The sequence below is a fragment of the Scyliorhinus canicula genome, chromosome 19 (assembly GCF_902713615.1).
Source record: "Scyliorhinus canicula chromosome 19, sScyCan1.1, whole genome shotgun sequence".
Taxonomy (NCBI): Eukaryota; Metazoa; Chordata; class Chondrichthyes; order Carcharhiniformes; family Scyliorhinidae; genus Scyliorhinus; species Scyliorhinus canicula.
Genome location: NC_052164.1, coordinates 83,219,653 through 83,243,606, shown reverse-complemented (window position 1 = coordinate 83,243,606; position 23,954 = coordinate 83,219,653). Strand labels below are relative to the sequence as shown.

The following is a 23,954-nucleotide window of genomic DNA, read 5'->3' as shown; positions in this document are numbered from 1 at the left end:
AGGTAAGTCATGCAACCTCCTTTTTATTTTGTTTGTTGCAAAATTGAAATATGCAAGGTTTAATATCCAGTTGCCTGACCCACAGCCACATCATAGACAGAGCGTCATAAAAAAAACAAACAGTATGTACAAGTCTGGATTTGTACACATCTTGGTATTTTTCTCATGCCCTTGCCAGTTGGGTTGATTGCTGTTAACACAAGACCCTTGAATAATATACATGTAATGCAAAATACATTTTTATATTGCATATAAAACTTGTGTGCTTTCTTGAATTGTACAATAAGTAAATGGATTAGTTCCTTGGTCCTTTAGTTTAATTGTTGTCAACCAGAGGGAAATTGTGCAAAATAAAATATGTAATTCATGTTGTTGAATGTAAATTGGTCTTTGCTTAGATTTTCATTTCTTGATGTTTGAATATGCTGGTGAATCAGCTGTTTTGTGCTCCATACCTTACAGGTGTTTGTCAGCATTTTAAAACACAATATTGCCATTTGCAACCAAGAAGATCTGTCAACATTACAGGACCATTGTCGAGACCCTGCCCCATCTGTCCGCAAGCAGGCATTGCAGTCGATCACTGATCTTCTGTTGGTACGGTTTTTGATAATGTTTTCAGATCAGGATGTGTACTTTAGTCAATCCAAATACTTTTAATAAATGCATGAAGGGACTTTATAAGATTATGCCTGTCCTGCTGGCATAGGAGTAAGTAACAGTGCGAACAGTTCAACAACATACAGCTGGTATCAACAAGTTGTACCACAAAGTGACCAGAGTTTGAATCAAATATGTGATTTTCTTTTGCTCTTGTTACAGAGAAACTTTTTTAAACTTGTGGCATTAGCAGAAAATCAAAGATTGAGTCAACTGTTATTACAGAGCTTGTAATATTTGACTCAGACACCGCTTGTGTAGTTTTGGACCTGGTTGCTTATCTGTGTCTACCTATGGAAAGCACTTTTAATAAGTGTAGGTCTAAGTTGAAAGTGGAAAATTAAGATGATTTGAAAAATGTTTGAAATTTCACTACTTTCTCCTAAAGTGAACTTTGGACTCTGCAATGTTTTTCTATCATGTAAAGTGGCTACATAGCCATTAATAATCAAACCAGTGAAGCATGTTTTTGAATCACACCCCAGAGTGGTTACTTAATCAGGAACTTCTAATGTCAGTCATACCAAGGGAAGGCAGTTATTTCCCTCTGAAGAGGGAAAATAAGATGGAAGCTTGGCTAGCTGACTGCATTACCTTCATGTATTTTCTCAAGGCTGCTTGCAGATAACTGGAAATTGGTTTCCAGATTGTCATCCTTTACTGGAGAATGGGAGATGAGACAGAAGTGTCTCTAGCAGAGAATATCTTTCAACACTAAAAGTTGCCTAGTTTCTAGTGCTATATTTTTGAGAACTATTCAGAATTGGGAGAATTAAACTGATGAAAATGAGGCTGGTAGTACAAATCTGGACTATCATTGAAAAGAGACATGTGTCACCAAAACTTTTCACCACAACAATGACAGATGGCAGACTATCACAACAAACGTGTGTTGATTGGTTGGCAAGTAGATTCTGATCGTTGGAGGTGTTCCCATGGTGACAGGAACAGGGAACTATCGGACCTCCAAGTTCCCACATAATTCGAAAAAGGTGCAGGGCTTGAACACAGTTCTTTTGTTTGCAGCGGGTGATAGAAATTTGATAGAATTGCTTGTTTGTGGACCAAGACACCCATCTGCAGTTGAAAGTATGCTTTTAAATTGTGATATTTAGACTCTCAATCTTCATGAGTCGTGAACAAGCAAAGGCCAATTGCTGGGACCTGGCATTGCCCAAGCACTGGAATTCTTACATACTCGATTGTGTGGTAGGCAAAATGTATTATTTTTGGACTTACTGCAGCATCCTATTAGTGGAAAATATTTATTGCATCGTAGCAGTGTGACGGTACTTGCTCAACCTGTCCACACTTTCAAAACCTAAAACAATACATCTACTGTTAGATTTGATTTCTGTGATTAGGCAGCATTTGCTGAATGATCCTGACTGTGACAATCACTGTGCTAACAACCAATTTAAAATGATCAGTCGAGTGTATAACATGGCTGATTTGCCCTTAGTAGAACCATTGGAGACTCTTGGGCACCCATTTGTTGCAAACCAAAGAATGATCAAGCCTCCTCTCTTTTTTGAATTACCTGAGAGCTTGGGGAGCTGTTGTTCCTTGTTGCTTTTCCTTTGGCCAATCAGAGTCAATTTGCCAGCCAATCTGCAACCTTTTCTCCTGCAGTTGTATTGTTTGAAATTTGGCATTCTTCCATTTGTCCTGATGAGTGTGAGATGAAAAGCTTTGGTAACACATCTAATTTTTCAACCATATTCATTAAAATCTGTTCACCCTATGTGGAAAAAGGCTTGAATGAATGTGGTCATCCCGATTTGTAATAGACTCTTGAGGATTCTGTAAAGGAAAAAACACCTGAATTGTCTCAATCAAATGATAATACTACAAATCAAGGGCTATAGACAGTTCAGTGATGAATAAAAATATCAACGATTACCCTGGGACGTTTTGACATTTATCGCGCTTGAGAATCAAGAGCTTTTGTAAATGTGTATTGGACTGTACATATTTCAATTTACCAACATCATTTGAGATCTTTGACATTTAGCATACAGTTATCTTGAGCAGTTAGAATTTTAGGAAAGTAATTATTTGTTATCTTTCCATATTAATTATCTTGTCAAACTTTTCCTTGTGTGGTTGCATCAAAATAATTCAATAGGTTTATATTTAGTGCTATTATATATTCTGTTTTGGATAGAATTACATGTTTGTGGTCCAGAAGTCCCCATGTGTATTTGAAAGTGTTCTTTGAGTTGTTCTAAGTAGCACAAAACATGTTGGTAATGTTAATTGAATCTACTTTCATTCTGAAGTTATGGTTCAAAATGTTTATTTTCCAAATTGGTGGCTAATGATGGATGTTATTCTTATGCTCAGACTATTTTTATGTATGTTTCTTGCAGGCTCAACCCTGTAACTCAGTGTTGCAAAAGGTTTGGATGAATGGAGTCATCCCTATTGTAATAGACTCTGAGAGTTCTGTGCAGGAAAAAGCATTGGACTGTCTGCATAAAGTTATAATACAACAAATCAAGGACTATAGACAGTTCAGTGATGAAGACAAATATCAAAGATTGGCCTGGGACATTTTGACATTTCTCGCGATTGAGTATCAAGAGCTGTGGTAAATATGTATTGGACTTCACATATCTCACACATATTTCAATGTACCAAATCCATTTGAGTTGACTTTTATGCTTTCCGTTTATTTATCTTGAGAAGTTAGAGTCCTAGATGAGTAATTATTTTGTCCTCTTTTTATAGTCGTTATCTCGCCAAAGCTTTCCTTTTGTGGTCCCGTCAAAATACATTCAATTCAACGTTTGTAAAGAACCTTATCTCTCACACTGAGACTGAACATTCTTCTGCTGCCTGGATGCTACTTTCAAAAATTGCAGGATCATCGCCAAAATTAAATTATGAGAAGATTATAGTCTCTTGGGATAATGTTTACAGGTTTGTAATTTTTAAATTTACAAGCTAAGCATTTGCATTTTGCAGCTAGCTGTAAAAATATATGATGTGTGGATGTATTTTGGCTGTTCTTTTTTTGTAAAACGTTTGTATCATTCAGACTTTCCAGGTAATACCTACAGTAGGAATCCACTTCAATATAAGAGGGAAGGTAGCAAGATGTTGTGATTTCAGCAATAACTCCCAGTTTTGTCATCATAACACAGGCAACCAGATCTACTGTTAGAGATGTTGCTTTGAAGCTATCAAATAAGCTTTCAGTGAGAGTATGCACTAGGTGGAATAATTTTATTTTTAAGTATTATTCATTCCCCTGCCCCATAATTAAGCGGCAGTTCCTATTTGGAAAGCCTTCTATGTTATTTGTGTTTTTTTAAGCTTTGAAGAGCTTTAGGGAAGAAACCTAACGTCATTCAGAGGCCTGATAAAGATATCAAAACCATGCTGATGCATGTTCAGGATGAATATGTGACTGGCCTGCTTTCTTCATGGGAGACTGATTTATTTGTGAAATGTTATAAAAACAAGATGCTCAATGCTGTCCAATTTTAAGATCGTACCAATGCAGCGTAAAATTTTCAATTCCTTGATCTGAAGTTATTTTCTAATATCTGCAGGTCAAAGATTATCGACAACAGCACTAGCCACATTCTGAGTGTCATGGGAAACATTGCTCGCCATTTGTCTGAGACGGCTAGGTCTAACTTGATTGGTGAGTGAAATGCAATAAGATTCAAGGATTTAAAAAAAATGTTTCTAATGAATTTAGGGGGGCAACAGTGGTAGGATTTGGGACAGCATTAACGTTTGTGCCTTTTCTACTGTTGATGATGTTGAAACTGACTTTGCCTTACTGCTGCATTTGATTTTCATTCCTTTGTTTCTGCCATTTGGCTTCAGGTGCATCCGGATGAATGTGACAATGGTTTATTCATGTCAGTTGCAAGGGTCAAATGTGAAGTTCTTTTTGGGCTTGATCAGTCTGCCAACTAGAGAGTGCAAATTCATGGCAAAGTTGTATACAGTGGCACCGAATTGACAGTTATACTCCATGCAAGTGGATGGCTTGTGTTGAAAATAAATGTTACTTTTATGTAATAATGGGTTGCCTTTCTCAACTAAACCACATTGTTGTGACCGAACAGAGTGGATCCACCCTACAATATATTGTTTGCAACAAAATGTTCCATTTTCCAAGACCTAAGGGATATAATTTGCCACCAAAATTGCTTTATTCTACTTTTTTGATGATTGGTATATAAAATAGTTACTGTTAACAGGGATGAGAAATTTCTGCCATTTAGTAGAACGATTTTTGGCTCATGAAATTCCGTCCTCCATCTACCCCCCATCACCCCCCTGATTTCTGACTGGCCTGGAGGGAATAGTCACTCAGGCTCTCTCTCTTAGACCTTGCACTGAACCTTCTTCCTGGTGCCGCTGCGGGAATTGTAGGATGAGACTTGATCCCGACTCAACCGCAAACCCCGGCTCAGCTTCAGGCTCTGTCCCCAGATGGACAAAGATTCCAGGCAGCTGTGATCCCAGACACATTAATTCAAGAGTTTATGTATATCTTTTCATGGGATGTGGGCATTTCTGGCAAGGCCAGCCTTTGTTGCCCATCCCTAATTTCTCATAAAGTGAGTTTAAATATGGTCACTGGATAAAAGCAAATTACTCCGGATGCTGGAATCTGAAACGAAAGGGAAAATTCTGGAAATTCTCAGCAAGTCTGGCAGCATCTGTAGGGAGAGAAAAGAGCTCACGTTTCGAGTCCGATGACTCTTTGTCAAAGCGTCATCGGACTCGAAATGTTAGCTCTTTTCTCCCCTACAGATGCTGCCAGAATTGCTGAGATTTTCCAGCATTTTCCCTTAAATAGGGTCACATTGGAAGCACTGCCATAGTCCTAGACTTAGCTTTGCAAGTGCTCAATTCAGCAAGGTCATGTGTTGTTCGTATGGATTTCATCCAATATGACATGCACTAACTGCATTGAATGTTGAGGTACTTTGATAATTTCATACAAATGCATTGATCCTCCGTCTTGACAATAAATGTTAAACAAAGGGGACAACTAATCTTTCTACCTGCTTGAAGTCCAATAATCCCACCCATTTGAAGTGGTCTCAAAGCACTTTGATGTCACTACAGATCATTAAGATGTGCTGTAACTGCACAGTGGTTAGCACTGCTGCTGCACAGCGCCAGGGACCCGGTTCAATCCCAACCTTGGGTAACTGTTTGTGTCAAGTTTGCACGTTCTACCCTTGTCTGCGTGGGTTTCCCCTGCATGCTCTGGTTTTCTCCCACAGTCCAAAGATGTGCGGGTTAGATAGATTGGCTGTTCTAAATTGTCTCTTAGTGTCCAAGTGGGTTATGGGATTACAAGGATAGGGCAGGGGACTGGGCCGAGGTAGGATGCTTCAGAGGTCAGTGTAGATTCGATGGGCTAAATGGCCTCCTGCATTGTAAGGCTTTTATAATTACTACATGATTCCTTGTCACAAAACAAAATCAGACCCTTGTGTTTGATCTCAGCGCTGATGAGCAACAACTGTATGTGTTAAAAAATTCTATGAAGCATGTGCTTTTCTTACAGATGAGGTCCAGAATTGGATAAATGCATTTTGTTCTCCTCCGGAAATCATTAGTCCCGCAGTCGAAGCCTTGTACAAACTCTGTCAGGCCCAGTGTGAGACACCTGAGGAGACACAGGTAGGGTTGCATATCTTGAAAAATAAACAAGCATTTACTCTCTTTTGGATGCCTGTTTTTGGGTATAAAATATACATTACGAATGGTGAGAAAACACAAATCAATAGCAATTCTGCGGTTAATGCTGGTGAAACCTTTCTGGTTGTGGCCTGCTTTAATCAGCAGATTTTTTTTTTTAATGCACTCCACTATTACTATGATTTAGGTCTGATTCCGCTAAAAGTAGGTGGATGGCCTGTTTCCAGACTTGCGCATTCTATTTCTGGCATGCTAATAATAATCCAAGGCTGATTTTCTTTTCTCTCCTTTGTGGGAAGTGTTTTTCTGCACTCTCAAGGCGCCACTAAAATTGAAAGCTCAGTAACTAGGGAACATTGGTCACAACATCGTATTGGTCTATGAAACATCATTTTGGAATTTTGCTCTTGAGTATATCATACATGCATAAATTGGTTTCCAAAACTAATTACTACTCCAGAAAAGTTGGACAATAATCACATGGTAAAGTGCAGAGTAAGCTGATGTTATAGAATGGATTTGCAGGAAATGGTAAAAGTCTACTGTTCAGCCTTTTCTGACACATTGGGATCAACATTTTTATTAAAATGCATCAACCAGTGTAAATCATGATATGTGAAGGGGTTTTATTGTTGGAATAAAATCACACTGTGGAGCAAATAGTAAAGTATTTCTGTAATAGGTCCTACTGGATCAGGTGTGTGGAAAGCTGATCTTGGCATGCGAGTCTTACATCTCTAATGTTGTTCTCCGAGATGGTGACGATTCGTTTACAGATGAAAATATATTGGTAAGTGACAGTATCCATATCTATTAAATGCAGCCAAACTCTTCCACTGCAATAAATTGAATATTTTGACTTCGCCTCTTTGCATTTTATGCCTGTCAAAATAAGGCTATAATGTTACAGAGTCTTGCAACCTTACAGTAAGCTTTTTTTTTGTTATCCGGCATGTTCCAGGAATGGGTGGTGCCAGTTAATCAAAATGTCAGTTATCTGGGAGTAGGTTTACTCCAGACACAAGACAAGGTTTCTGCTCTGTCCTTCAGCGAAGAGGGGAAGCAGTTGAGCAGTTAAAGGTCTTAGCACAGCAGGGCACCACAGTAAAACACCATTGAAGACAAAGCTGACACCACAACTGGCACCGTGACCTTCTGACCAGCTTTCAAAAAAAAGAAAAATAAGCTGTCAGCTTCATTGACAGTTGCTCCAAGCAGTAACTGTTTCACCTGATCTTTGGGCAGCTTTGGTGGGGTCTTGGCCAACTTTAAAAAAAAAAAGTATGGCCAAACAGATCACCACAAGACCAACGCTGGCATTCGGGGTTTTGAAAATTCACCCTTTGACTTTATTTCTGACCTTCAGACCAGCTTTATAAAAGAAAAAATCATGAAATTCTGGTGAATCATGTATTCCAGTTGGTGCAATGCCGGATAACACAAAGGTTTATTGTAATTGTCTTCTCTTGTGGTTGGGTCGGGACCCTAGACTACCTTTTACAGAGGTACCATATTAGGTTAATTTGCAATGTGCTGTAACTTGCTTGTCCTGGAACATTGTTACCTATCAATAGCAGATGAAAATTCAAAACTTGTAAAGCAAACGTTGCTGCATGAAATTGATATAGATATTTAGATAGTCAAAGGATGAAAGAACAGTCCAACTTTTCTTCTTTGTCTTTTAAAAGCCCCAAATCACTGATTTTTAATAGGGTTTAAATAAAGTGAGAATGTAAAGTTATCATGGAACCGCAATCTGGAAATGTTAATAATGGATGAATGAAATTTTAATACTGTGATTTGAGCTTTCAAAATTTGAGTTTGATAGAGCAAGTAGATAGAAACTATTTCCTCGGGCAAGTTGTTCAGTTATCAGAGGCTGAAGATTTAAAATAATTGACCAAAGGACTAGGTGGTGGATGAGGAGAAAATACTTTGAACAGAGGGTGAATATCTGGAACATATTATCAGAAGGTTTGGAAGTATCAGGCAATTGGATATGAACTTTAAGCCGACAGATTTTCAAGGATAATGGGGTAAAAGCTAAGGTGTGGGCCTAAATTGGAACCACTCTTTCAAAGCCAGCAGAGCTATGAAGGACCTAATGGTCTACACTATAAGATTCTATGCTTCTAATTACATATTCTTGAATTTTTTCAGAGGACTTTGAATTGTAAAATACAATGTTGGCCTGTCACTGTAATAATTGTGTGGAGAGCAGGTTGAAATTATGAATATAAGAGCAATGTGCATCTCACAAGAAATATCTAGGATCAAGTATATGTATAAATTTCATTCCATTCCCCTTAACCAATTTAAGAACAAACGAGTGTTCCGATATTTATTTGATGTACTCCATTATTCTTCCAACACCACAAATGCTACGGGAGATGCGTGTTGTGATTTCCTTGGCATCAGGAGACTTGCTAAGTTCCAGGTACAACATCTTGTATTTCTTCAGGTGAGGCATCTTTTTACACTTGGTGAAGTAGCACAGCTGTGCCCTGGAAAAGTTGAGAAGCGCATCTTCATGCTGGTTCAATCGTTTCTTGCTACCCCTACCAGCTTAGACCATGGTGAGAATGGTGATTTTTCTTTCTCTAGGAATCCTATTATGCATAAAATTGTGACCATGGTTATTGAAACAAGCTGAATGAAATTCATTTGCTTTATTATAAAGGTGCAAAATGTCACAAATACTTGGCAGGTCGGTGACCTTCCTTCTGAACATTACTTTTATCTGCAGAAAATGTAATTTATCGTGGTTAGTTAGTTTTTGCAATGTGTTGAATGTCTAAGTCAATTTACATGATTTTAGGGTTTTACACTGCGATTTCCATCATTTGCAGCTTCACAGATGCACCTCAATGTGCAACCCAACTTGATTTGATCAATATCTATTTAAGTATAGCAAACAGACAGGCAAATCACTATTGACCCATAAGACATAGGAGCAGAATTAGGCTACTTGGCCCATCGAGTCTACTCCGCCATTCAATCATGGCTGATATTTTCTCATCCCCATTCTCCTGCCTTCTCCCCATAGGCCCTGATCCCCTTATTAATCAAGAGCCTATCTATCTCTGTCTTCAAGACACTCAGTGAATTGACCTCCTAGCCTTCTGCGGCAAAGAGTTCCACAGATTCACCACCCTCTGGCTGAAAAAATTCCTCCTCACCTCTGTTTTAAAGGATCGTCCCTTTAATCTGAGATGGTGTCCTCTGGTTCTAGTTTTTCCTGCAAGTGGAAACATCCTCTCCACGTCCATGCTATCCGGGCGTCGCAGTATCTTGTACGTTTCAATAAAATCCCCTCTCATCCTTCTAAACTCCCAACGAGTACAGACCCAGAGTCCTCAACCATTCCTCATACAACAAGCTGTTCATTCCAAGGATAATTCTTGTGAACCTCCTCTGGACCCGTTCAAAGGTCAGCACATCCTTCTTAGATACGGGACCAAAAACTGCTCACAATACTCCAAATGGGGTCTGACCAGAGCCTCATAAAGCCTCAGAAGTACATCCCTAGTCTTGTATTCTAGCCCTCTTAACATGAATGCTAATATTGCATTTGCCTTCTTAAATGCCGACTAAACCTGCACATTAACCTTAAGAGAATCGTGAACAAGGACTTCCAAGTCCCTTTGTGCTTCCTTCTGCTTTCCAAAGCATATCTCCATTTAGAAAATATTCTGTGCCTAAATTCCTCCATCCAAAGTGCATAACCTCACACTTTTCCACATTGTATTTCATTTGCCATTTCATTGCCCACTCTCCTACCTTGTCAAAGTCCTTCTGCAGCCCCCTTGCTTCCTCAATACTACCTGTCCCTCTACAGATCTTTGTATCATCTGCAAACTTAGTAACAGTGCCTTCAGAACCTTCTTCCAGATCATTAATGTATATTGTAAAAAGTTGTGATCCCAGCACAGACCCCTGAGGCACACCACTAGTCACCGGCTGCCATCCTGAAAAAGACCCCTTTATCCCCACTCTTTGCCTTCTGCCAGTCAGCCAATGGTCTATCCGTGCCAGGATCTTACCCTGAACACCATGAGTTCTTAACTTATTTAACAGTCTCCAATGCGGCACCTTGTCAAAGGCCTTCTGGAAATCTAAATAAATCGCGACCACTAGTTCTCCTTTGTCTAACTTGCTTGTTACCTCCTCAAAGAGCTCTAACAGATTTGCCAGACACAACCTCCCTTTGACAAAGCCATGCTGATTCAGTCCTATTTTACCATGCACTTCCAAGTGCTTCGCGATCTCGTCTTTAATAGCAGACTCTAAAAATCTTACCAATGACCAAAGTCAGGCTAACCGGCCTATAATTTCCCATCTTCTGCCTCCCTCCCTTCTTAAACAGTGGTGTTACATTAGCCACCTTCCAGTCCTCTGGGACCCTTCCTGCTTCCAGTGATTCCTGAAAGATCATCACCAGTGCCTCCACAATTTCCTCAGCTATCTCTTTTAGGACCCTCTGGTGTAGTCCTTCCGGTCCAGGTGACTTATCCACCTTCAGACCTTTCAGTTTCCCCAGAACCTTCTCCTTAGTAATGGTCACTGCACTCACCTCTGCCCCCTGGTCCTCCTGGAGCTCTGGCATCCCACTAGTGTCTTCCACCATGAAGACTGATGCAAAGTAACTATTCAGTTTGTCTGCCATTTCTTTGTTTCTTATTATTACTTCTCCAGCCACATTTTCTAGTGGTCCAATGTCTATTTTTGCCTCTCTCTTACCTTTCATATATTGAAAAAATCTCTTTCTATCTTCCTTTATATTACTAGCTAGCTTGCACTCATACTTCATCTTCTCCCCCTTACTGCTTTGTTAGTTGTCCTCTGCTCGCTTTTAAAAGCTTCCCAATCCTCTGGTTTCCCACTAGTCCTTGCCACTTTGTATGCTTTTTCTTTAGCTTTTATGCTGTCCTTGACATCCCCCGTCAGCCATGGCTGTCTTGTCCTCCCTGTAGCATGTTTCCTCCTCCTTGGGATGAATTTCTGTTGTGCCTCCCTAATAACCCCCAAAAACTCCTGCTATTGCTGTTCCACTGTCTTCCCTGCTAGGCTCCTTTTCCAATTAGATCTGGCCAGCTTCTCCCTCATGCCTTTGTAGTTACCCTTATTTAATTGTAATACCGTTACATCTGATTGCAGCTTCTCCTTCTCAAACTGCAGGGTAAATTCTATCATATTGTGGTCACTGCTCCCTAACGGTTCCTTCACCTTAAGTTCCCTAATCAAGTCTGCATCATTACACATCACCAAATCCAGAATTGCCTATTCCCTAGTAACCTCTGTCACAAGCTGCTCCAAAAAATCATCTCTTAGACATTCCACAAATTCCATTTCTTGGGATCCACTACCAACCTGATTTTTCCAGTCCACCTGCAAATTGAAGTCCCCCATGATTATTGTAACATTGCCTTTTTTACATGCCTTTTCTATTCTCCTGATTTATTTTCTGCCCCACATCCTGACTACTGCTAGGGGGCCTGCACATAACTCCCATCAGGATCTTTTTACCTTTGCGATTCCTCAACTCTACCCACAGAGATTGCCTTCTGATCCTATATCGCTCCTTGCTATCGATTTAACTTAATTCCTTACGAACAATGCAGCCCCGCCCCCTTTGCCCATCTGCCTGTCCTTTTGATAGGACATATATCCTTGGATATTTAGATCCCAGCCCTGATCCCTTTGCAGCCACGTCTCTGTGAGGCCCACAATATCGTACTGACCAATTTCAATGTGCACAACAAGCTCGTTTACCTTGTTCCGTATACTACACGCATTTAGGTACAGCACCCTCAATCATGCATTGGCCACCTCCTTTTTCACACTCTCCTCAGTCACTCCCTGTACTGTGGCCCTTTTTGATTTTTGACTATGGCTCTCTGCCTTCCACTTTCCCCCTTACTGCTTTTTCTTTCTGGCCCTTTTTTACTTCCCTCCGACATCCTGCATTGGTTCCCATCCCCCTGCCACATTAGTTTAAACCTTCCCCAACAGCTTTAGCAAACACACCCCCCCTCCCCCCAGGACATCGGTTCCAGTCCTGCCCCGGAGGAGACCATCTGGTTTGTACTGGTCCCACCACCCCCAGAACCGGTTCCAATGTCCCAGGAATTTGAATCCCTCTCTCTTGCACCACGCATCCATCCTATCTATCCTGACATTCCTACTCTGACTAGCTCGTGGCACTGGTAGCAATCCTGAGATTACTACCTTTTTGAGGTCCTACTTTTTAGTTTAACACCCAACTCCCTGAATTCAGCTTGTAGGACCTCATCCAGTTTTTGTTGCCTATGTTGTTGCCTATGTGCACCACAACAGCTGGCTGTTCACCCTTCCTATCTCTCCCCCCCCCCCCCCCCCCGACTCCCCAGAATGTCCTGCAGCCACTCCGAGACATCCTTAACCCTTTCACCAGGGAGGCAACAGACCATCCTGCAGTCTCGATTGCGTCCGCAGAACAGCCTGTCTATTTCCCTTGCGATTGAGTCCCCTATCACTATAGCCCTGCCATTCTTCTTTCTGCCCTCTTGCGCAGCAGAGCTAGCCACAGTGTCATGAACCTAGCTGCTGCTGTTTTCCCCTGGTGAGCCATCTCCCTCAACAGTATCTAAAGCAGTATATCTGTTTTGCAGGGAGATGACCGCAGGGGACACCTGCACTGCCTTCCTACTCTTGCTCTGTGTTTTGGTCACCCATTTTCTACCTCCCTCAGTAATTTTCACCTGCGGTGTGACCAACTCGCTAAACGTGCTATCCACGACATCCTCAGCATCGCGGATGCTTCAAAGTGAGTCCATTCACAGCTTCAGAGCTGTCGAGCGGTCTAACAGGAGCTGCAACTGGACACACTTCTTGCATGTGAAGGAGCCAGGATCAGTGGACGTGTACCTGAGCTCTCACATCGCACATGAGGAGCATGACACGGGTCTGGGATCTCCTGCCACGTTAGGTTAATTTATACAACTACAATTCCAAAACAATGAAAGAATAAATAAACAAATGAAAAGAAAAACTACTTACCAGTTACTTACCAGGAATGAAAAGCACCTCCTCCGCACCCAGCTTCGAAATCCCACCTAGCCTCAAATTCTCAAACTCAGTCTTCGCTGTGCCTCACTCTGGCTGTCAATATGTTTCAATTTGCAGTATATACCACATGCCTCCATATGTTTAACTCAATTTCAAGACGCCATATGATTAATAGCATCATCAGGCAATGGCTTAGCCCAGAAGCTTTTAAATTGATTTATTGAATAGTTAGTTGAGTGAGCAGTATTGTATAGAATTACATTCATAATTACAAACCATACAATGCTGTCTGGAATATTGAAAACAAGATGGGCACTTCTGGAATTGATTCAATAATAAAGGAAAAGTTTCTGAATTGTATTTTCTTCTAATGTTTCAGATGGTGATGATCTCCCAGCTTCACAGCCCCTCTCTCAGTTTTCAGGACCTGGTGCTATATCTTCTGTTATCCGAGCACATGCATTTTTTACTCTGGGTAAGGTCTTTTTGGCATAGGTTTGCGAGAGAAGGTTACTTCTATTCCATTCACTTACCCCATCTGTGTTCTTTTTCTAGCATGAACAACTGGGAAATGCTCAAGATTGGGAATTCTGTCATTTGTTTTTCTTCTCTTTGAGGTGCTGAAATTATTGCGTCAGCCATGAACTTGCAGAGACTTTAGGGAGTCCATATAAACTTTTTGATGCTAAATAGGGGTTGTGTTTTTTAGAGATAAGTGATCTGACATCTTGGTTGCCTGCATCAGCATTTATTTCTGCTAATAGCAGGAAATCTAGCCAAAAGTACTAAATTATAATAGTTCCTGCAGAAATTAGGAAATACTTTTATGTCTTATTAGATAGAATGTTTGACATTGCATTGAATTTAAATTGAGGTTATATTTTCTGTAGCTGAACAGAAAAGATTTTACAACATTATGTATTGGAACTAAACCATAAAGACCTGATGGAACTGGTTCAATCCCAAGTTTGATGTGAGTTTGTAGATCTCAGTGGGAACCAGTCAGGGCATACACTTGATTGCCAGTATTGATGTGTCTGTGTTTACACGCATCAATGAGTCGGCCTGAATTTGATGCGTGTTAATGCTCCCTGTTCTGATGAGACTAAAATAAATCTTACCTTGCTTGGATCTTAGCAACTATATTTCCGACTCAACTCTACACCCTTTATCGTGACAATGTATCACCTTATTTTACTTTGCACAGGAAAATTATGCCTACAACATGAAGACCTAGCAAAGAAATGCATTGCAGCTCTTGCACGCGAGCTAGAGATGTGTGAAAATGTAGCAGTTCGCAATAATGTTATTATCATCATGTGTGACCTCTGTATGCGATATACGTCTATGGTAGATCGATACATTCCGAATATTGCTGTTTGCTTAAAGGATGATGACCCCTTTATCCGCAAACAGACTCTGGTCATGTTGACCAACTTGCTCCAGGTAAGTGAAAAGCCGGTCTTCTATTATACAAGCTCAAATAACTGGCCAAGAGTTCCATTTGTGAATAGTTTGCTGTTCTGCCCCCTCCTAACATTGATTTATACTTTTCTTTGTAATCTGCGTGTTCTCTTTAAGCAGTGACCCTACTATTCTTTTTTTAAAATAAATTTAAGAGTACCCAATTTTTTTTTCCAATTAAGGGGCAATGTAGTGTGACCAATCCACCTACTCTTCACATCTTTTGGTTGTGGGGGTGAGACTCTCGCAGACACGAGGAGAGTGACTCTATTATTCTAAATCTAAAGTGATATTTATCTAACTGCATTACTTTCTGGAATAAAATAAACATACAAACATGAACGTGAGAATTTCTCACAATCACAATGAATTTATGCACTTGTGAGGAGTGTACTGCTAAATATTACATTTTTTATCAATTTCCATTGGTTCGAACTGTTTACTAATTCCTGAATCATTTCCCTGCTTCCTGATTTGCATTAAATGCTTTATTTTGTCATCAAACTTAATTGCCATGCATGATAGCCATTTATTAAATAGCTGGACATGATTTCTCAAGACAATAGCATTTTGTAACAACCCAATTTTTGAAAGAGAACATAGTTTAATTGCTGCACTTACCTTGTAAAGTACTCTTCTTATAAAATATCCTTTTTATTTGGCTATTATTGGACATGCTCCCTATTAGGGCTGGCTTGTTTATGTAAGTTATATGATGGCCTATTTGTTGGATCGAGTAATAGCAATTCAGTGTGGCTCCTAGGCTGATATATTTGATTTTAAAAAAAATAATTTTTATTGAAATTTTTGAAAAATGTATAACAACAAAACAATAATAATAACAATAATAAACACCCTCCGGACCCGTAACAATGCATATAACGAGCCCCCCCAAACCCGATGAACAACAAAATAAATTTAAAATAAATTAAATTAACGTAAACAATACCCCCCTGAACCCCTTCCCCCCCCCCCCCCCCCCCCCCCCCCCCCCCCCGGGTTGCCGCTGTTGCTGACCTAGTTCCCTATCGTTGAGCCAGAAAGTCGAGGAAAGGCTGCCACCGCCTAAAGAACCCTTGTACCGACCCCCTCAGGGCGAATTTGACCTTCGCCAGCTTAATGAATCCTGCCATGTCATTGATCCAGGTTTCCACGCTTGGGGGTATCGCATCTTTCCATTGCAACAAGATCCTCCGCCGGGCTACTAGGGACGCAAAGGCCAAAACACCGGCCTCTTTCGCCTCCTGCACTCCCGGCTCCACCCCAACCCCAAATATTGGGAGTCCCCAGCCTGGCTTGACCCTGGACCCTACCACCCTCGACACCGTCCTCGCCACCCCCTGCCAGAATTCCCCCAGTGCCGGGCATGCCCAAAACATATGGGCATGGTTCGCCTCACCCCCAAAAAACCTGCTCATCCTCGTCCCGGACATATGAGCCCTGTGCAGTACCTTGAACTGGATGAGGCTAAGCCTCACACATGAAGAGGAGGAGTTCACCCTCTCCAGGGCTTTCGCCCATGTCCCCTCCTCAATCTGCTCCCCCAGCTCCACTTCCCACTTAGCCTTCAGCTCCTCTACCGACGCCTCCTCCACCTCCTGCATGTGGCCAAGATCTTTGCCAGCAACTTGGCGTCCACGTTCAACAGTGAAATTGGCCTATATGATCCACACTGCAGGGGGTCCTTAACTCGCATCAGGATCAGGGAAATCAGCGCCCGTGACATCGTCGGGGGCAAAACACCCCCCTCCCATGCCTCGTTAAAGGTCCGAACCAACAGGGGGCTCAACAGGTCCGTATATTTTTTATAAAATTCAACCGGGAACCCATCCGGTCCCGACGCCTTCCCCGACTGCATGTGGCCAATCCCTCTAACCAGCTCCACCAACTCGATCGGTGCCCCCAGTCCCTCCACCTGCTCCTCCTGCACCCTTGGAAATCGCAGCCTGTTCAAAAAGCTCTCCATTCCCCCCCCCCCCCCCCCCCCCACCACCGGCGGCTCCGACCGGTACAGTTCCCTGTAGAAGTCCCTGAAGACCCCATTAACCTTTACCCCCTTCCGCACCACATTCCCACCCCTATCCTTCACTCCACCAATCTCCCTAGCCGCGTCCCACTTGCGGAGCTGATGCGCCAGCATCCTGCTCGCCTTCTCCCCATATTCGTAGACCGCTCCCTGCGCCTTCCTCCACTGTGTCTCCGCCTTTCTGGTGGTCAGTAAATCAAACTTAGCCTGCAGGCTACGCCGCTCCCCCAACAATCCCTCCTCCGGGGCCTCCGCATACCTCCTATCTACACTCAGCAGCTCCCCTACCAGTCTCTCCCTCTCCCTCCTCTCCCTATGGGCTCGGATGGAAATCAGCTCCCCCCCCCCCCCCACCCCAATCACTGCCTTCAGAGCCTCCCACACCATCCCCACCTGGACCTCCCCAGTATCATTGGCCTCGAGGTACCTCTCAATACATCCCCGGACCCTCCTACACACCACCTCATCAGCCAACAACCCCACGTCCAAACGCCAAAGCGGGCGCTGGTCCCGCACCTCCCCCAGCTCCAGATCCACCCAATGGTCGGCATGGTCCGAAATCGCTATAGCCGAATATTCGGCATCCTCCACCCTCGGGACCAGCCCCCTACTCAGGACAAAAAAATCAATACGGGAATAAACCCTGTTCACGTGGGAGAAAAAAAGAGTACTCCCGAGCCCTCGGCCTCCCAACCTCCAGTGATCCACCCCTCCCATCTGGTCCATAAACCCCCTCAACACCTTGGCCGCCGCCGGCCTCCTGCCCGTCCTAGAACTAGAACGATCCAGTGGGGGATCCAGCACCGTATTGAAGTCCCCCCCCCCCCCCCCCCCCCCAATGATCAGGCCCCCCCCGCCTCCAGGTCAGGAATGCGGCCCAACATACGCCTCATGAAACCAGCATCATCCCAATTTGGGGCATATACATTTACCAACACCACCCTCTCCCCCTGCTCCTAGGCTGATATATTTGTGATACCCACCTCAGTACGCTTTGAGACTGCAGCTGAACCCACGTAGCACAGTGGCCTCACAGTGCCAGGGACTTGGGCTTGAATCCCGGCTTGGGTCACTGTGGCGAGTCTTCGTGTTCTCGCCATGTCTGTGTGGGTTTCCTCCGGATGCTATGGTTTCCTCTCACAAATCCTGAATGAAGTGCTTGTTGGGTGAATTGGACATTCTGAATTCTCCCTCAGTACCCAGTGTGGCGACTGGGGGATTTTCACAGTAACTTCATTGCAGTGTTAATGTAAGCCTACTTGTGACACTAATAAAGATTATTACTATTAACTTGGCAAAATTGAGCAATCAACTAAACTGAATTCTTTTCGCCTGTTTAGAATAGAAGCAAGAGAGAAGTCTCATAGAGCTTATTTATTTTCTTTTTGCAGGAAGAGTTTATAAAATGGAAAGGCTCCCTTTTTTTCAGATTTGTGAGTGTTCTGGTGGACCCAGATGAAAGTATTCAGAGGTAATAGGCTTTTTAAAAACTTTGTTCACTTGAGTTATCAAAAGCTTTTTGTGCGGATGAATAGGCGTTAAATCAACAATGAGTAGAATTTCATAAGGTTGGATATGCTCCACTCCCGCACAACTATTTTTTTGTTTGTTTACAGCAGCATTTTAAGGCGCAATCTTTTAATGTGAGTGGGTTGACGAAGGGAGGTAGCCAATAGTGGAGTGACACTAGATGTGGTTGAATGCTTGTAAGACTATTACTTAAAATAACAATTTCAACAACTGCTGGTATTTATACAATGCCTTTAATGTTAGAAATTGTTCCATGTTGTGTTACCAAACAAATTTGACACCAAACCACATCAGCAAATATTAGGGTATATAACCAAAGCTTGGTCAGAGATTATATTTAAAGGCTTGGGCCCACATCATCTGCTCACCAGCAATACTATACATTGCTAATGCCCACAAAGATTTTACAGAATCCGATTCCTTTCCCCTTGTTCTGGGATCTCCCAATCCTGACTGTCAAAGAAATGGACAGCGCAGTGTCCCCCATCTAACTCCAGTGAGCAGATGCAGGGGGAAGGAGAGGTTATGTCCCTGCACAACTTCTTTTTATTTACAACAGTATTTTAATGTTCAATCTTTTAATGGCTGAGTGAGGGCTGGCGAAGGCAGGTAGCCAATAATGGTGTCATTAAAATTGACATTGTTGCAGAGGCCAGTATTGGAGGTGCATAAATCTTGGAAGCTTGTAGGGCTGAAGGACTTAACAGAGAGAGGAAGGGGTACGGCAATGGAAGGATTTGAAAATGGGGATAAAAACATTTTAATGGAGGCATTGCTTACCAGTAATCTATATAAACCAATGCCCACGGGGATTATGGGTGAGCAGGAGTTGGATTGAGTGAGAGGTTTTTGATGATCTCAAGTTTGTAGCTGGTAGTAATTGGTTAGCCTTTTCGGAGTGTGTGGAATAGCCAAATCATGTAACAAAGGGCATGGATGAGGGTTTCAATATCAGATTAGTTGAGGCAGGGTGGAGTCAGATGAAGTGACAGTCGGCAGAATCTCATCTCAGTGTCCAACATGACACCAAGGTTGCAAAGTATGATTCGTCCTCAGTTTAAACTATTCTAACTGTTCAAACTCCTGTTTATGACTGATATGTAGACTGCCATATATTTTGCTTTTATTTTCGACTCCGTGTTTTCATATTTATTTTGTTTCAACTTGTACACAGTTTCTAGATGGGAAGCTATCTGTTCTCCCTCAGTGTTTCCCTGTGCCAGCCATTAGGAAGTGCACTGTTGTGCAAGCCAGGCTTGCGTTCGCAAGAGCAACACGCTGATGAGTGGTGTTCAAGAGACAATGGGCTGGATTAGAGGTTAGGTGGGGTTACGGGGAATAGGGTGGAGGTGTGCGCTTGGGTAAGGTGCTCTTTCCAAGGGCTGGTGCAGACTCGATGAGCTGAATGGCCTCCTTCAGCACTGTAAATTCTATGAAAATCCCATTCTATGAGAACGGCGAATCCAGCTGCATATCTTTTGATTCCCTTGGTGTCAAAAATCCAAAAGCTTCAATCTTGACTGTACTAAACAACAATGCTTAGTGTCCACAGCCTCTGAGGTAGAGCATCCCAAAGATTAATAGTTAAGTTGTGTGTGAAGATATTTCTTCCATCAGTCCTAAAAAGCTGACTCTTTATCCTGAGACTGAGCCTATGATCTATTAAGCCAGCAGAAACTTTTAGCATCGATTATGTCATGGTCTCTTTGGGAAAAGAAAATGAGGGTGAAAAAAAGGTCATTTGGTCTCTTCTTCATTTGTGGGATGTGAGCAACACTAATGAGACCAACATGTATTGCCCATTCCTAAATGCCCTTGGGAAAGTGGTGGTGAGCTGCCGTTTTGAACTGCCTATTGAAACTGACCCATTAAGTATGTTAGCTGCCATGGTAACAAATGGATTTTTGAATAACAATTTTTCTACTTTTCCCCGATGGAACATTCCAAACAACTGGCATCTTCTGTCTCAAGCTGTCTTTTCCTCTGATACCCGCTCTAAATTCCTTTTTAAATATATGTCCTCTGGTCCTACTATCTTATGTTTTGAAGTTTTAAGATAAGTTTGCTTTTTACTTGGGCAAAGTAGAGGTTAATCAACCCCTTATTCCTTAAGTTTAAAGCAGAACCGACTCTGCTTTTACATCATAGTTTCCGTTTGTTTGCCTTTGTGATTTTACAACTGCAAATTGAATATCTCTGAAACTGATTTCTGTTTGTTTTCCAGATTTGCACAGTTCTGTTTAGTTCACCTGCTCTTGAAACGAAACCCAGTTATGTTCTCGCAACATTTTATTGAGTGCATTTTGCACTTCAATGGTTATGAAAAACACGAACAGTACAACACATTTACTCAAACTGAACGGTATGTAAGGTTTTCCTCTGGATTAAGACTGACAGTGACTCTGAAACCTTTTGCATTTAAGCATAAGATGTTTCCTAATATCTGTGCTAAAGATAACCCTATTAATCACTGATATTTTAATAAATTGTGAGAACTGCATAAATTGATGATGCTTATCTTTACACAAGTAAAGTTAAAGGCAAAGAGGGTGTCTTGGTTCTGTAATGTGTAGCTTTTAAAATAACGGGCTAGTACACAAAATAATTACTGTACTTGCTTTCTTAGAACTAAGTTGTCATCTGTTTAAACACTGAAAGGTGCCAGTGAGTTCATTTGTTTCAAATCACTTGTCCTCCCTGTGTTTTAACCCTTCCCTTTGATAGTCAGTAATGTTGTGCATTTTGGAAATTGCAATTTTCTCCAACGGGAATCAGGATTTCTTAAATTTATAAATTCCAGATGTCAATATTTTGAGCTAACGTTCAGTATGATGCAGAAGTTTTCAGAATTCTGAACTTCCATTATAAAATGGTTTAGGCAACTTAGATTTCTTAATATGCTACCACTGCTCCTACTGCATTGAATATATTTAATAGTGTTCTGTGCAGGGGTTTCATGATCAGTGAAAATTTCCTTGAACTATTTTTCAAATTGCTTTGTTATATGCTCTCATCAACAATTGTTTGCATTTGGCTGATGTACAGGTTAGCTGGATTGACCGTGCTAAATTGCCCCTTCATGCCCAAATATATGCAGGTTAGGTGGGGTTTAGGGACAGGGTAGAAGAATGGACTTGGGTAAGGTGCTCTTTCGGAGGGTAGGTGCAGACCTGATGGGCCAAATGGCCTCCTGCACTGTAGGGATTCTATGGTTACGAGGAACAGCGAATTAAATTAAATTGTCCAGTTGAAGATGACATTTCTCGGTTGATGTTTAGTTACAAAGACTCAGCTGTCCCCTCAAACAAGTGCCTTCCTATTGTGACTTCAAAGCTCACTGTTTAACATAAAATTGTCAGTAAGAAAATGAATTGCAGTAGCAGCGATCTTTTTCAAAGGGATATTAATTGTGGCATTTACTCATTTAAATGGGCAGCACGGTAGCATTGTGGATAGCACAATTGCTTCCGGCTCCAGGGTCCCAGGTTCAATTCCCGCTTGGGTCACTGTCTGGGAGGAGTCTGCATATCCTCCCCGTGTGTGCGTGGGTTTCCTCCGCGTGCTCTGGTTTCCTCCCACAGTCCAAAGATGTGCAGGTTAGGTGGATTGGCCATGCTAAATTGTCCTTAGTTTCCAAAATTGCCCTTAGTGTTGGTTGGGGTTACTGGGTTGTGGGGATAGGGTGGAGGTGTGGACCTTGGGTGGGGTGCTCTTTCCAGGAGCCGGTGCAGACTTGATGGGCCGAATTCTATGATTCTATGAAATGTAACAGTTGTATTCATAAAGAGCAATCATTCTCCCACGATGTCTATGGGTCTCCATTTCACATTTGTAAGATCATTGTATGAAGTGTTTTAAATCTATTCAGCAGTTGAGAAAATTGTTTCTGTTTGGCTATTCACCAGGTAATGTCTGAAGTTTGTGTTGGTATGTTTAGCATTGCTAAAGAGTAGTACGATTCATGACAGCTGTCCCATCTTGACAGGGAGAAGAAACTATTTTCTTTGAAGGGGAATAGAAACCAAGAGAAGCGAATGACTATTTACAAGTTTCTATTGGAACACTTCACGGATGAGCAACGCTTCAGCATTACTAATAAAATTGCTCATAATATTCTCGGTACGGATTTCTTTTGTTCCCTCTGGAAGTTTTTAGTGTAGTTGTAAGTTTTAAGTTAAATCCAGTTAAATGGGAATCATAAATTATGATCATTAAACCTATGTCACAATCCAAGGGTTCAAATGGCATAACCTCAACCAATATGATGGTATGTTTAGAGTTCAGGTGACCATTTATTACGGCTTTTAATTAAAAAAGATATTATTCCGTTTAAACCACGCAGTCCACCCCCTGCCATCACTGCCAATGTAACCTATTAATGAATTGTTCCTGAAAAATAAGTATTATTGCTAAGCCCCATCTTGTCCTGGGTCTCCCAGTTAAGATGGAGATGAGGGGGAATTTATCTTGGCGATTTAGTTTTGGAATTCTATTCCACAGAGAACAGTGGGGGCTGGGTTATAAAATATATTCAAGGTGACATTTTTGAGCGACAATTAAGTTGAGGGTTATGAGGGCAGACTGGAAAGTGGAATTGGGGACACGGTTGGATCAGCCATGAATTGGTCAAATGGCCTTCTATTAGGATCTTTTATAGTAACTTTGACATAATATTTTATAGTAACTTTATGACATAATGAATGCAGGTTTTGATTTAATAGAATTATGATTTAAAAAGGAATATAAATAAATCTATTTAAAACTACATTCACTACCAATTAAAAAAATTATATATAAATATTAAAAGTTTGTCGCCTAAAATGTAAGGCTGTACAACTTTAGATGGGTGCCAATTCCAGGCTGGTTACGTTTTTGGAAGAGGTATAATATAATGTGTACTTGTGTGATTTGCCTATTTCCAGCCTTTTTCGTTGATGGTGTGCTTCCTTTGGACATGGAGGCGAATGAGTTACTGTCGGATACTTTTGTGGTGATGAGTTGCAAGGAGATCAAGCTGTCCTCTATGAGAACAAAAGCTGCCGATGAAGCCCAAGTGGATGATGAAATGGCCCTGGCTAATGCGGTGATGCAGGCAGCACAGAAAAAACTCATATCTCAGGTAATTGTAACTACGAGCTGTAGGCAAATGGTTATAGATTTGGTGCGCGCAACCCTGTTAAGGTGAACTGTTGAGTATATTATGACATTGTCATATTAAACAGGTTATTATCCATTTACTGAATTAGGCAGCAGAAGACATTCTGAGATTCCCCCCATCTAAATTTTTAAAAAATATTAAAAATAACTTCATAAGATGTGATTTTTTTTCTTCTATGCAATTTTGAAAATGTCGGAGGCCCTGATGAGAAGTTTTTACGAGCTTGAGAGGCATAGTTTGAGCAAATTCTGCTTCTTGAAGCTGATCAAAAATTGTTTTTGGAGATGTCTTTTGACCAGTAAAACCAGTGTTGCAAGGAACGGGAATATTTGATGTGTCTCAGTTCTTGCTGAGTGTTTTGCAGTCAATCCTAAACCATGATTAACT

The 23,954-nt window shown here is 41.6% G+C and overlaps 1 protein-coding gene across 3 annotated transcripts in view; it reads left to right on the top strand.

Moving 5' to 3' along the window:
• The window catches only part of ncapd3 (non-SMC condensin II complex, subunit D3), a 75,486-nt gene that overhangs the window by 31,614 nt on the left and 19,918 nt on the right, over positions 1–23,954 (top strand). For all 3 annotated transcript variants that reach the window (XM_038778614.1, XM_038778615.1, XM_038778613.1), the window contains 13 exons: positions 463–597; positions 3,033–3,253; positions 3,394–3,585; positions 4,221–4,315; positions 6,209–6,324; positions 7,025–7,132; positions 8,804–8,918; positions 13,769–13,864; positions 14,597–14,835; positions 18,271–18,350; positions 20,634–20,771; positions 22,395–22,528; positions 23,332–23,528. In XM_038778614.1, the coding sequence (XP_038634542.1) occupies positions 463–597; positions 3,033–3,253; positions 3,394–3,585; positions 4,221–4,315; positions 6,209–6,324; positions 7,025–7,132; positions 8,804–8,918; positions 13,769–13,864; positions 14,597–14,835; positions 18,271–18,350; positions 20,634–20,771; positions 22,395–22,528; positions 23,332–23,528 (1,866 nt within the window). The remainder of the gene's footprint in view (positions 1–462; positions 598–3,032; positions 3,254–3,393; positions 3,586–4,220; positions 4,316–6,208; positions 6,325–7,024; positions 7,133–8,803; positions 8,919–13,768; positions 13,865–14,596; positions 14,836–18,270; positions 18,351–20,633; positions 20,772–22,394; positions 22,529–23,331; positions 23,529–23,954) is intronic.